This window comes from Limulus polyphemus, unplaced genomic scaffold (assembly GCF_000517525.1).
Source record: "Limulus polyphemus unplaced genomic scaffold, Limulus_polyphemus-2.1.2 Scaffold28, whole genome shotgun sequence".
NCBI classification, from domain to species: Eukaryota; Metazoa; Arthropoda; class Merostomata; order Xiphosura; family Limulidae; genus Limulus; species Limulus polyphemus.
In genome coordinates, this window is record NW_013665638.1 from 1,727,393 (window position 1) to 1,742,286 (window position 14,894).

At 32.8% G+C, this 14,894-nt stretch overlaps 1 protein-coding gene across 1 annotated transcript in view; it reads right to left on the minus strand.

Annotated features, from left to right (window-relative positions):
• The window catches only part of LOC106459516 (neural-cadherin-like), a 115,986-nt gene that overhangs the window by 97,639 nt on the left and 3,453 nt on the right, over positions 1–14,894 (minus strand). Inside the window, exons 3-6 of the mRNA XM_022386277.1 lie at positions 14,428–14,618; positions 13,639–13,828; positions 12,760–12,942; positions 11,765–11,951 (exon numbers count right to left, since the gene is read on the minus strand). Of these exons, the coding sequence (XP_022241985.1) occupies positions 11,765–11,951; positions 12,760–12,942; positions 13,639–13,828; positions 14,428–14,465 (598 nt within the window). The 5' untranslated portion in view covers positions 14,466–14,618. The remainder of the gene's footprint in view (positions 1–11,764; positions 11,952–12,759; positions 12,943–13,638; positions 13,829–14,427; positions 14,619–14,894) is intronic.

Below are 14,894 nucleotides of genomic sequence, written 5' to 3' on the forward strand. Positions count from 1 at the left end.
ATATTATATATATATATATATATATATATATATGTATGTATGTATACATACATGCACAATTAATTAATCCTCTTACTTCGATACATTTCTTATGGTAAGTAAAATTACATTAACTCCTATTTTTCCCTATTTGTGCTGTTTCGATTAGAAAAATTTATTTGAAACGACAACTCATGAAATAGTTATGAACAGCATCGTACAAAGGTAAGCGAAACAGAGGATGATTCTTGTTTAATAAAATACTGCTCATGCAAGAGAACGGATTCAGAGATGACAGATAAATTACCTGATTCTTAGTTCAAGTGGAATAAAGTACGTGTTACGGCCTCGTTTCGTACGGAGTCTTTAGCCAAACTATCTGTGTATCGGTTTTACGAAGTTACTCTTTCTCTATCTGAACATGTTGGGCACGTTATATTAACGATTTGGGTCCACCATATCGTTACATTCAATCTCGATACCTCCGGCCATATTCTACCTGACGCGTAGTTTCTACTGTAAAAGGGTACGTCGGAAGGTTGTCACATCTAAAGCATATCCTTCTTCAATGCTACTTTTCACAATCCATATAGTGGTTATATTACATACAGTTTTGCTACTGATCTTTGTGTTCGTGCATTCTCACTTCTTAGAAAGACGCCGCACTTTGCTTATTACAGCTGTGCTAGGACTTGTTGCAGGTCTCTTTCTGGATGGTCTTGGGACCTCAAATTGATACATGTTATTCTGTATATAAATGGCACTTAGTACAAGGGATATACCATCTTAGAAATTCCAAATCCCCGATCAGAACACATTATTATGATCTGAATGTATGAATATCTTGCGTCGGAAATGGCTGTTAATACACCTCTTCCCAAATGCGATCAATTTTGTGTGAAATCAACAAGATGCCAAACCATGTCAAAATGTAGTTCCGATACATTTCAAACCACCGCAACTTTATATAGGCTGCGGTTACACGTGACTTCTGATTTATAAATTCAAAATCACTTTAATGTTATATACTCATCCCTCTATATAAGTAATAGATTAATACTTGTTTTGAAAAGTTTTTTCCAAACAAAACAACTGATTTTTTAAACTAATTATTCTTATGAGTAATTAATTTTCTTTGTAATACGTATTATCGGTATTACTATGAATTTTACGTCGTTATTGTTATTTGGATAGTTGATAAAGCAGTTTCATTTAATGAAGAGAATTCTTGTACACTTGGTTATACTTTTTTAATACACACTCTTAAGCTATTTCGTTTAATTTAATTTCTTACTTAGCAAGCCTTATTGTTAACAGCAATAATAATATCACACACACATCAACTGTTGAAATATAAAATTTGAAGCAACTTTAAGTTCGAGCGCAGTCAAAACACCTGACATCGACGTTACACAATGAAAAGAAATTGAATTTACAAATGTTCATGTTATCAAAAGTCACATTATACCCAAGGGTTAAGACTAAAAATGTGATGAGGAGAATTCATACTAAAGTTTTAGGAATTTATAAGTTGTCTGAATGATTCGATAAATACAGTAAAATCAACATAAATTGTACTTACAAACTTTACTACCAATCCAATAAAACACAAATATGCAAAAAAAAAATTGAAAATGTATTTGATTTCTCCCACAGAGTTTGATCTGGAAATGCTAAACGATTGCCTAAACAGATTAAAAAACAACTTGTGTGTCCTGTAATCCAACAAACATTATTTATAAATAATTTTCAAAGTGCGCTTTTCAATCGACAGTGCGAGTTCTTAAAAAACCGTTATAAATATACACTGAAGCCGAATGTTATTTTCCATTATGTCTTCTATTCTGCTGTATGCATTATATTATTTAAATAGAGAGAGAAAATAATGTCCACCAAAAGCCTCTTACGGGTATATTATTTATAAAGAAAAACCCATAAACAGGAGATACTGTAATTAATAATGTTTTGATTTATTAATACGTTTTCATGTACCAACTTTATTATTTTCATCCTCAGAGGCACAGTAGAAATGTTAACAAACGGGCATATATATAACATTCGAATGTATCTAACTTGATAATACTATACAATGATACTAAACTAGTCTCATTTGAAAAACCTTCCACTTTTTAAGAAAGGCAAGCTAGTTTTTAATAACAGAAACCTCGCACATTTTAACAGCTATAACCTATTCTTACTCATAACAAATAGTAGACTGTAGTAATGAAATGTATCATCGCAAGTTAACAAGTTAAAGACATAAATATGAAGTGCTAGAACTGATCATGAGATAATGAATATTCAAAATTATCAGCCTGTTTTAGGGAAGTTCAAAAGGTATAAAAAAAAACTGTTCAATAAATGTACGACAGAATATTTTCAATACTTTCTATGTCATTATTCAAGACATATTGTGACGTTGTGCATATTTAGTTTGAAATATTGTTAGTTTAGCCAACTTCCAGAACAGTATTTAAAAACAGTTTCAAATCGTTTCAGAATCAGAATCAAGATCTCCATGTGACTTTCAAAATTGAAACAAGCTTTTTGACCAAACTAGTTTTATTGTTGTTGTTTGTTATTGAGCGCAAAGCTACACAGAGGGCTATCCGTGCTCTGCCCACCACGGGTATCGAAACCTGGTTTCTAGTGGTACAAGTCAGAAGACGTACCACTGTGCCACTGGGAGGGCAAACTAGTTTTAACTCGAAACGCGAAATTAAGCAGTTTCGAAATCGAAAAGAACTTTAAAAATCTTTTTCGCGCGTTTACACTTTCATTGGGAACTGGCTATAGTTCAAAGTAACCGTGTATATTCTTCTTTTGGGCCTCAACTGAACTTTAATGACAAACCAACGAAAGCTTTCTTCGTGTCTAGCAAACAGCTTCTGACTTTATTCCCCTTCATCTAGAATGCAAGCTTAAAACCGCTTAAATGTTATGATAGAGATAACAAGCCTCTTAAAAAAAAATATTATTATTATTATAGTGTCAGCCTTAAAGAAATGGTGAGATTATATTAAAAAGTTGTCAATTATAGGGATTCAAAGGGAATATTTTGACTGTTTAAGGCCAAAATATGGGGAGGGGTTAATAAAGATTATGTGGGAGTACAAAACTGGTGGAAGGACTGTTAAAGGTTGCCTTTACAGCATTGTATCGCAAATCTTACATATAAGTAAGATCATAAAAAAAACCTCTCTCTACATAGCTTATAGGAACAGACAGCCTGAACAAGTTGATAGTTCATGTGGCTTTATATGTATTGCGAAAATGCCATTACTAATATCACTGTAGTGCAGCATCAGTCTAATGGCCCTGGTGTTAAACATTGTTACTATTTCGTCACACCAAAAGTTTAAAATATGTACGGTGGTGGCTGCATCACAACACAGCAGACAATATTATTTCTGTTTCTATTGTGTTACATTAGGATTTACGATGTAATGAAATTTAATTAAGTTTTTCTTACTGTACGTTATATTTTACTCATGAATAATAGAGAAACTAACTACATATTTTTAAGAGTATGTAAAATATACGTGTTAAAGCTGTATTATTAGACACAAAAAGCGAAATACATTGAAATATAACGGTTAAATATTCTGTGAGAGCGTGTTATGTGAGTATGGTAGTACATGCCCCCCTCCCTCACCCCACCAATAATTATTAAACGACAAGAGTGAACTGTCATGACCAGGAATCAGTACCCGTGAAAATCGGGATGCACATGACACTAAGTTCATAAGATATCACTAATTATCTATTGCAAGTGAGGCCAAGTCAGGATAATACATCTTGTATACCACAAGCATCGGTTATATCTCCATAGTTATCAAACCGAATATATTAGCTCTTAAATCACGTACTCGCTCATGCAAGCGGGTATCTGGCGCTGTGCCAGTTTGTGTTTATTCTGAAGTCTTAGGCGAACTGGTAACGATTTTTAAGCTTCAAATAATCAAACCCGTCAAAGTTTATTCATTTTAGACAGGTAAAACGACAGTAATCATATATTGATTAAAAAAATGCAATTCCGACGCATATTAAGTGTTTATAACTGTCGTTCAAGAGAATGCAAACACTAGAATTATGGTTAACTGTATTTTTACAGTCAAGTGTAATTTTCACAATTATCATAAGCTCAATGCGTTGTAGTTTACCTATTAAACAATTAAACGTGCGGGGAAAATGCTCGGATATTTCTTGTCTTTGGTGACACGTTTCGCATTATAGTTTGGAAATAGTGTCAGACACAGGTCCAGCGTTAAAGAGGAAAAAAAAACATACTCGGCTCCATAGGGCGCTGCATTCCATAAAGTAGGATGATGCTTTAATTTTCTTCCTAGGGTCTATCTAGTTAAACTATAACTCACCCTGGTCAGTTTTTTTGTTGTTGTTGTTGTTAGTCACAAAGCTACACAATGGGCTATTTGTGTTATGTTCACAATGAGTATCGAAACCCGATTTTTAGCTTTATAAGTCCTTTAAGCCCTCGCACTTACCGCTTAGCCAAAGGAGGGCGTCTTGATCAGACAACAATGATGAGACCTTCCAATGATGCCACGTAGCTTAGGGAATATGTCAGCTTACATTAAGTATGAATAGATTCACATTTAACATTCCATGTAGATGTTCCCGGCGACTCAACGTTAAGTCCGAGGGCATATAACGCTAAAAAGTGAGTTTTGATAATGGCGGTGGGCTCAGCACAGATAGCCAATTTGCGCTAACTAACAGACAAATCTCTGTAGACTGAACGGCGAGTTTTCAATTCAAATAATTATTCGTGTTTCAGTGTTAATACTGTTACTTTAGAATGTATAAATTCTTATTACATCTAAGATAGCAAGATATTCTTCACAGTGTAGGAAGTATGTAAAAGTTCTTGGATGCTCGTAAACCAATACATTTTTAGTATCATACCAAATCTACTAGATGTAAAATAAAGAACAAAAGGTATCTGATCTTACATCAGCTATTAAAAATACGAAAAGGCGACATACTAAGCAAAAGAAAATTGGTTATTTTCCTACAAAAAGAGACAAAGTACAAACTAATATCCTGATCTGACATCCCTCTAAGGGAAGTAAGGCTGCAGCTATCCTGATCTGACATCGCTCTAAGGGAAGTCAGGCTGCAGCCTTAATAGAAAAGGTTAAATGACAAATTAGTTTTGCGCCCCGTTATGTTCTACTCTCGAAAAGTTATCTTACGAAAAAGAAAATACATATACAGCAACCATGATTTCCACCATAATTCAGTTTGACAGAAAGGTTCTTGCTTCTGTGCCTCCTGATGACTGGCGGCAAGAATTCTCGTTTTTGATTTTATTTATTTATTTATTTTTTATATTGAAGCATCTTCATCACTCCGAACATGTATCACTCTTCACAGCCAGCTAGATTTAATTGACCATGTATTTCATTGCTTCCGCAGCCAGGCAACATTTAGAAGACGTGAAGAATTCTTTGGATGTGTCATTTCCTGCCAAGCTATAAGCACAATAGGGCCTAACTAAATACCTATTTCAGTCAGTGTTCATACCAACATCTGCCAAATCACAATGATCAGTGCAGATCAATACAGCATAATGACTAAGAGAAGAAAGTACAAGTAACAGAGACTTCAAGTGTAAAAAAATAATAAAATAACTCAAAATGTTCAATTATACTGTCAATATGAATATTAAGCCTTAATAATAAAACTGCTATAAGTAACAGAAGAAAATAACAAATACGATGCCATTATTTCAATTAATTGGAGACTGTAAATTATGAGCTTTATCAAAATCGAATATTTACCAAAATACATTTTTACAAACTAACTTCCATCATCACATTTCTCAAACTACCGAAAAACAAACCCCCATGTGCAATTTGGCCTATCTATCAAGATTAATGAGTTTGAAGTTTTACATACATGCCTTGATGAACTAACCGTACTTTACGTTTTGATTAATTAAACACTAAACAAGTGCTATAATCATATTAGAAACCTAAATGATATTCAGTATCTAAAATAAATTAATAAAAATTATTGTCGCTACAATGAAAATGACTTTTATACTAATGTATTAAAATGTAGAACTATTCGTTTATCGTTCGTGTTAAAGTGCGTTAAAATTTCTTATTATTGAAGAAAAAAATAACTGAAAAATAAACACTGACGCTACAAAAGTGGTTACATTTGAAATGGTTATTGTTTTATATTTTATGTCAAATGAAAGTTGGTGTTAATACACTGAAGCAGAGGCATCGGATGCTGAGGGTGCGACAGCAACACCACTTCTACACATTTGACTTGTACAGCAACTGTAAATTACATTATTATATTAATTTTCTGGGGGACATGCCCCCAGACCTCCCTAGACTGTGCTGCTTTTAACACTTCCTTATACTTTCAATCTCTCATTGTAAAATCTGCATGTCTAGCCAAGCACACCCACTTCCCAACTCCTTCCTACACCACTGCACTGAAGTAATACCGTATGCATTTTTAATTATTTTTCTTTAACCAGTGTATCTCAAACATATTCTGCGTACATATGTCAATATCTTAACGGTTAAGTAAATCTACAAAATACGCGATTCTTAAGTGTTGACATCAAGTATACGTAATTTGGAAAGTGCGACTTCTCTAATGGTAGTTTTAATTCACGTGGGCTAATTAACAAAGCGTTGTGATTTTTACCCTACAGCTGCACGCGTATATTTCAGTTTTATTATATGAATACAACAATACTCCATAAAGCCTCCAAACGAACTATGTTCATGCTATGCTCTCTTCTGCTAATGGTCAACAACAAGACCGGGTTCGGAAATTCATTTCAATAAAATGCTTTTACCCAGCACGTTATAGGTTACACAAACAGCAAAATTCAAGTCTCTGTTCACTCCAGGGAAGGTCCGAGTGCTGCAGCCCAGCAGGAATGTCGTTTAATTAAAGGCAGAGGCTGGTAACAGAACGGCTGTGGTAAACCATCTGCAGATCAGAGGTCTGATCTCAGTATGTGTAGGTACTTAATACAAAAAAACTATGTACTACGAAAGAGGAGAGAGAAAAGTAAAACGCACTTCCCATCACAATTGAAAACATTTGATTTGCATTATCTTCTCAGCGTGCACCTAAGATGTTGAAGTGTAATATAATTAACACACTTTTAAATCCTCATACTCACAGCTTCGCATATAGATAAAACGTTTTCAAAACCGCGTAAATATTAACTGTGTAATACCACAGCGTGGTCACATTTCTCATAACGAAAAATACTGTGTTTACAATTACATCTTATATATATATATATTGCGAACCGTGGTGTCTGTCCGCGCGTTCGTCTGTTTCAGCTCAACATTCACCATTTTAAAAATTGAAATGACGGGAGAACGGGCATGAATAATGTTGATGAGAAATGTTATTTCGCAAGCTGGATATTCTACACTACATTGTTAAAAATTAATCACACCACCATTTACATTTTAAAATATGACGTAACATAATGAATAATATATGTGTGTATATATATTGTATGTTATTGTTGAGCGGCTCTTAGCATAACTGAAATGCTCAACAATTACTTTTCGCGGTGGGTGGTACAGGCAGCTCAGGTGTCCATGAAATAAATTAGATTAACTTAAACTTTTCCCGTCACTGGAGATGGGCACGTTTACTTGTTAAATGATATTTTTAAACTTTCATGGTGCTGATGTTAATAGCCGGGATATAGTAAAAAGTACTATCAAATCTTATGTCAATCTTGGAACATTTTAATAATGAGATTTAATACCTCAGATATTTTTTTATTTTCTTTTTTTTAATCAAGCACATCATTAAGTACGGTGGTATATAGGGATCATGGTGACACAAAAGGGCGGCCATAAAAAATAGCTCGTTTAAAACCACCTTTAAAAGGTCCTAATATTAACAATGACTATTTCACAATATTGGCCAGGCAAAACTAAAGCTTATTGTACTTATAACGCCGCCTAAATCACTATGTACGTGTTTATAGAGTGAATCAAAATTTAACTATTTCAATTAATTTTCATGCAAGTCAGTAGGTATGCGACATTTCCAGACAAGCGTAAAAAAAACTTACGTTATCACTAATTCTTTCACAGAACTCTTCTGTCTGAGGTCCCAATGATTACTTTCTTGTACCGAATAAGATACCAAAATATCAAGATATACGGTAGTGTGTCTCGGGGCCAAAACAACCTGCTGCAGGTTATAGGAGTGATAGCTTAGCGATATTCCACGTTCTGTATCTCGAACTGTGGTTATTCAAACTAACACATTTTTAGTGGATGTGCTCTACTGAACTCTTACTTCACATAATAAATTTCAAGGTAATCCATAAAGATATACCTGAGATATAACATCTCCAATTTTGATTGAGTTTCTTCCTTTTTTTTTTTTTTATTCGCACCAAAAGTACGGAAACTTTATTTGATAGAAAAACAATTAATTTTTTATGGATTATTTTAAATTTGGTACACCGACAGATATTTTTAACCTACAATCGGTAGTCTCATTTGGTGCAAATATAGGACACATGCGCAATGATATTCAATAAGAATAGCTCAAACTGATGAAAATTTGTACGTACGCCTCAGCGAAAAACTGAGCTATCATTCTAACATTTTCACTACAGCTTCACCCAAGAGTAAATTTTGGTTTGTTTTGAAATTCGTGCAAAGCTACATGAAGGCTATCTGCACTAGCCGTCCCTAATTTAGCAGTGAAAGACTATAGGGAAGGTAGCTAGTCATCACCACCCACCGCCAACTCTTGGGCTAATCTTTTCCCCCATGCAATCGGTACAGCCGTATCAAGCATCATTATTTACGCTAATTGCTTAAGCTAATATCTTTAATTAGGGTAATTTCATAAAATTTAGTAAATATATACTGAAACGTTGAAATGAATAATCAATAATAACCATCCACCTGTATGATTCTTTTGAAAATTTGAGCTAGAAACTGCCAATCTAGTTTGCTTGGCCAAACCAATGCTTGTGTATCTGCACATACTTTCACCTTATAGTTTTGCTGCTCTAAATCAGCCGTCTTTAATCCGAATGACGAAAAACTAAAAACTGTCCATATTTACTGTTATAGGTGGTTAGGGCTGAGGGCCACGGTTTCGAATCCCCGTCCCATCAAACATTCTCGCCCTTTCAGCCGTGGGGGAGTTATAATGTGATGGTCAATCCCACTATTCGTTGGTTTGATGACAAGAAACTGTTAATCTAAATTCCATGGCGTTGCTATAAAGAAAGCTATTAACATTGTTTTGGAGAGGAAAATTACCACCATATATTTTAAAGAATCTGGTTGGTTATGTAAAGTACTAGGGTTGCAATCCTAAAGTTAATATGGGTTACTATCTAGTGGTTTACTGGTGTGTATTGACAAAAAGTGATGATATCTAATCAAAAACATCTCTGGTGTGGAAAAAAAAAGTGGCCAATAAAGGATTCAGCATACAATTTAAAGGAATGAAATCATAATTGGCAGCCAAACTGGTAGGTATACTTGTAGCATTTATAAGAATTTTACAGCAAATGTCCATTCGTTAGTTAGCTAGGCCACCAATTTTGTTTTACCCACCATCATGCCCAAAGTTGATTCCTTTTGGGCAGCACCTTTTAATAAATAAGTGATGATGATGCACTATTTTGGGTAAATAATTTGATTTGAGAATTACTTAATATTTAAATTTTATCCCTACTTTGGCTCAGACTAACATAATTACAGTGATCTGCCAAACTAGGGATAACTTAAATTTTTTTTATTATACTTGCAACTATATAATTTATGTTTTAGGCTTCCGCAACAGAAAGTTAAAATAAGTATACTTACCTTTAAATCCAATAACACAACTTATAATTCCTGTATAAATGTTATATGGATCTTTATGTATTCCCTGATACCAGAGAGAGATTTAACATTACCATAAACAATGATCTTGACAAAAGCATCTATTAGGCACACACAACTAGTGTCATGTACTCTTACTTCTTGCTATAAAGTTTTAACTTATTAATTTTTATTATTATTACTTTATTAATTAATAGCCATTTTTTCTTTTTCCTCTAATACATTGACAAGACCAAATGCAATGTTTTTTTTTAAAGAAAAATAGGGGTATATAAAGAATATGAAAATATAATTGATAACAAAGACACTATCCCCTGATTTACTTTTATGTTTTCAAAATAAAGGTTCATATACATTTAACTTGTCTAAGATTGTCTTCAGACTCCATATATCTTTAAAGGTTATACATCACAAATGATTAAAAATAAAGTGTAGGTGTTTTCAAAAGCATCAATTAATTATTCTAGCAAATAATCCAACTCAAACAGTATCAGTCAAAATACCTTTGGGTCAGGGATCTCGCATTTCATAGACTTATGATGACATTAAGTACTAAAACTCGCAAAACTGTATTTTCAAATTAGGTAATAAAATGTATTGCTATCTCAGGCAAATATGCATAGCGAAAACATTTTTCCTATTATGCTATTATATTTTAGTTCCCGAGATTTGGCAGTAATCAATTGAGGTAACAAAAATTATACCTACAAGGAATTCTAGTACGTGTCTTTATGATTACTTGGTTTGAAAAATACATTCTAATTAACTGTTATTTTTATTCTACCAATGAGAATTCACAAGAGAGAACTCCATAACAACATTTATATAAATGCTGTCATTGTAAAAAAGAAGTTACATTTAAAAACAATTCTTAAATTCAAATTACATCAAGATAAAGGTAATTCCATTGTGTTAACACCTCATTGATGACCACCCACCCCCCAATAATTTTGAAACAAGTTATTGTATAATCTCCCTAGTTTTATAACAAGTCTTTTACTTGTGAGGATGACAGAACTTGACTGATGAATTAATAAATTTTAGTCTTTATAAGCTAAGCTTCTTTTCCAAAAACAACTAGTTTACTCAAACCTACATAAAAAAAAATTAATTACATATTTAACAAATCATATTAATGAGCATTTTTTGATTGAATTTAAATATTATAATGGTCTAATTGTTGAAATTTACTACAAAGTAGGTGCTTGTGTGAAATGCTATATTTTACAATGTTAAATACTTGTACTTTTTTTTTTTATGGCTAAGCTACTAAGGCTAACTGCCACCATATATGATTTTGAACTACTGACAAGTGGGAAAGCAGCCAGTCAGCAACACCTTAACACAAACTATCTATACTAAGGGATCAACTGTCGATCTTATAATGCTCCCACAGTTTAAAGTGTGGGGAATATTTTCTGGCATCACATAGATTCAAACCCAGCTGACCAGCTCTGAAATGGAAATCTCAATAACAGAGCCAATCAATTCCTTATAATATTAAGGTTTAAGTGATATGCAATTTTCAGGAAAATTTACAATGTTCACAAATTGTTTCTTCAGGGTTAAATTAAATTTCAGAAATGAGGCAAACATTAAATGGTAGATGATAATTACTTGTCTCAATCATTAAATCAACAAGCGATACAGTAAGTGAAAATTCTGTACATTTTAAGAAAGTCTTTTATAATTAAAAAAGCTCATCATTGTTATGGGGACCTGAATACCCGAATTCTCCCATAAAGACAGACAAGTGTACACATGCCCACATATATTTATTTCTTTATACACATTTATCATCTTGCAGTAACAGTTCCTATAACATATCCTACTCTTGCTTCAACACATAAAGCAAGCTAAACAAAACCAACTACATCCAATCTGATAAAGAAATCTTTTCTTACCTGAATTAGGACTACCATCTTTCTTATGTGGACGATCAGAAGGTGCACCATCTTCTGCTCTCACTAAAATTGCATATGTCTGTTTTTCTTCTCTATCAAATTCTATTTTTGTGTAGATCTCTCCCGATTCTCTGTCTATTGTGAAAAACTGGTCTCCTCCATCTTTATTTTCAATACTATAGTACACCTATATGAAAAATTACAACTACATGTTAACATCAAAATCTATGAGTTTCAAATTAACTGTTTTTATAACACTTAATTTCAACCATAATGTATGCTTTGTTCTAATTTTACTTAGCAATCCATTCATGCTGTATACCACAAATACTTCTGCAAGTGTATTTAAGTTTAACTATAGCATATATTATCTGAATTGGTTTTTTAGATCTACATGTTATGATAGAAAATCTCACCCAAAAAATCCTAAATTTCTAGAAAAGTATCTAGGTCTTTCAGCATTAACAATGTTTTTAGTACATATGGTATAGTACAAGTAGTGTATTTGAACATGGGGAAAAATACTATATTTAATCTGAGTTATCTAGGTCTTTCAGTATTAACAATGTTTTTAGTACATATGGTACAGTACAAGTAGTGTATTTAAACATGGGGAAAAATACCATATTTAATCTGAGTTATCTAGGTCTTTCAGTATTAACAATGTTTTTAGTACATATGGTATAGTACAAGTAATGTATTTAAACATGGGGAAAATACCATATTTAATCTGAGTTATCTAGGTCTTTCAGTATTAACAATGTTTTTAGTACATATGGTATAGTACAAGTAATGTATTTAAACATGGGGGAAAAATACCATATTTAATCTGAGTTATCTAGGCTTTCATTTTGTATTTCACAATTTTTAATTAACTTTTCTGGCCATCTTCTCTGAAATTCAAGTTCTTTAACTACCCACACACCTGTGCTACCCCCCTTTTTTAGCCTATTATTTGTCATGGCAATACAAAGCTTAAAATTATAGCAAGTTACCTTGTTGTGAGGGTATGTTCCATCCTTGTCAACAGCTTGAACTTTAGTCACTTTAGTACCTGGTGGCATACCTTCCAACACCGTTTCTTGCTCCCTCTCAATAAAGAGGGGAATTTCATCATTCACATCTTCCAATATAATGTAAACAGTGCATTCTGATGCCAGCTGTTGTATTCCATTATTCTGAGAAGAAGAAGAAAAAAAAGCATTGTTAGTAAACTACACAAAGCAGTGAAAAGATGCATTTTGTCAGTGTATACAAAATTTGATAAAATGTAACAGTTGGCTTGTTCATTAGACTTCATATTTAAAAGGTGAAATCAACTCACAACAGTCAAATTATATTCGAAAGGCTATTTATGTGTAGTACTTACAAATCAGATTCAAATGAAAAATGTCTGATAGGAATAAAGAACCAGCTTAAGCATTTTATGCAGAAGTGAACTGATAGCAAATGTTCTCTTCAGCAAGAACAGAAAAAAAAGAAAACAATACTCTGCAGAGGGTTCTTTTAATTAAACAAGAAAAACAGGTGCCAAAACTATTTCACAGCTAGGTATGAGAACAACGTAGAACTAACGTGCATAATTCCTACTCACAAACTTAATCTAAACCAGTCACCTCGCATGATTATATTGATACAAGGATGGATATAAACATCTCCCAAATTTCAGAAACAGATTAAAAACAGTCAAAACAAATTCTTATTAATTAATTTTATAGTACTTTCACACATACACCAAATTTAGGAGATTTTCCAAATTGATATATTTTGATGTGAATGAAACTACACGGAAGCTAACAATACTTAAAGGAACCAAATTTACACACATTAAATTTGAGGTCTAAAAATCAAAGAAGTGTTGTTTTTTTACGCACCTCTACTCGAACAGTCAGATTGTATTGCTGCAGTTTTTCATAATCTAAAGGATAATTGACATAGATGTCTGCAAACGTGTTGTCATTATCTGATCTCTGACTAAGATAGAAAGTATCTTTTTTATTCGTCTGCTCCGTACTTCCTTTCATTAAAGTATAAAAGACAGTTGGGTTGTCAGGAATGCCAGATCTAAATAAAACAAAAATATGATCATAAGCTTTATGTTTTGATAGAGAAAAATCAAAACAGAACTCTTAGAAAATAAGGTATTTTATAATCTACTTAAGCACTTGTAAAACTTCTTAGTGAATTATTTCATTAACTTTGATTTGATATTTGATAAATGAATGGCTTAAAAAAATGTTTAAAGGATTAGTTGTTTAGCCCGCTTTAAAGCAATATATAAGAAAAACAAATTATACAAGATCAAGTAATTAGTTACTTATTTAAAACAGCATAATAGATATGAAAGATTAAGTTGTTTAGCCTGTTTTAAAGCAATATATAAGAAAAACAAATTATACAAGATCAAGTAATTAGTTACTTATTTAAAACAGCATAATAGATATGAAAGCTGAAGATATATATAAATGGGATGCAACTAAACATTTACAGGGCCTTTGCTACTTTTTTTTTTTTTTTTACAGTAAAATCAGATAAAATACAAAAGCAAGTCTTTTAAATAGCAGCTACAACTCTCTTCTGAACAAAGCTCAGCAATCAAATTTAAAAACTTATACTCAATGCCAGCAATTTTCTGTTAGAGTCCCAGAACTTCGTAACCATACCTAGCCTTGATTGAAAGAACTTTCTGTCCAACTTCCATGTTTTCTTTTATGGTAATAGGACCATAGACAGGCTGATCCCAGACAGGGGGGTTATTATCTCTGTTAACTACATCTATGGCTACATCCACAGTGGCTCTATGTTGGGGAATTCCTTTATCAAAAGCAATTGCTCTCAGATTGTACTGATCTCTCTGTAAATGATTAATTTCACTTCATTAGAACAGACATATGTATTAGATCTTAGTATTCATACCACTGTTAAACTGGAAAAGTGTTGAAAACCAATTAAATAGAAATCCAACTGAACTATGCATTCTTGTAATTGTTATTATACACAGAAATGAAAGTGTCCCTTTCCTAAAAATCCTGAAAATACTCGAGGCCAAGTAATGGGAGGTCCGGCACCCAAAATCCTGCATTTTGATGCATCTTAGTACTTAAAATACACTTAAACAAGTTACCCCATT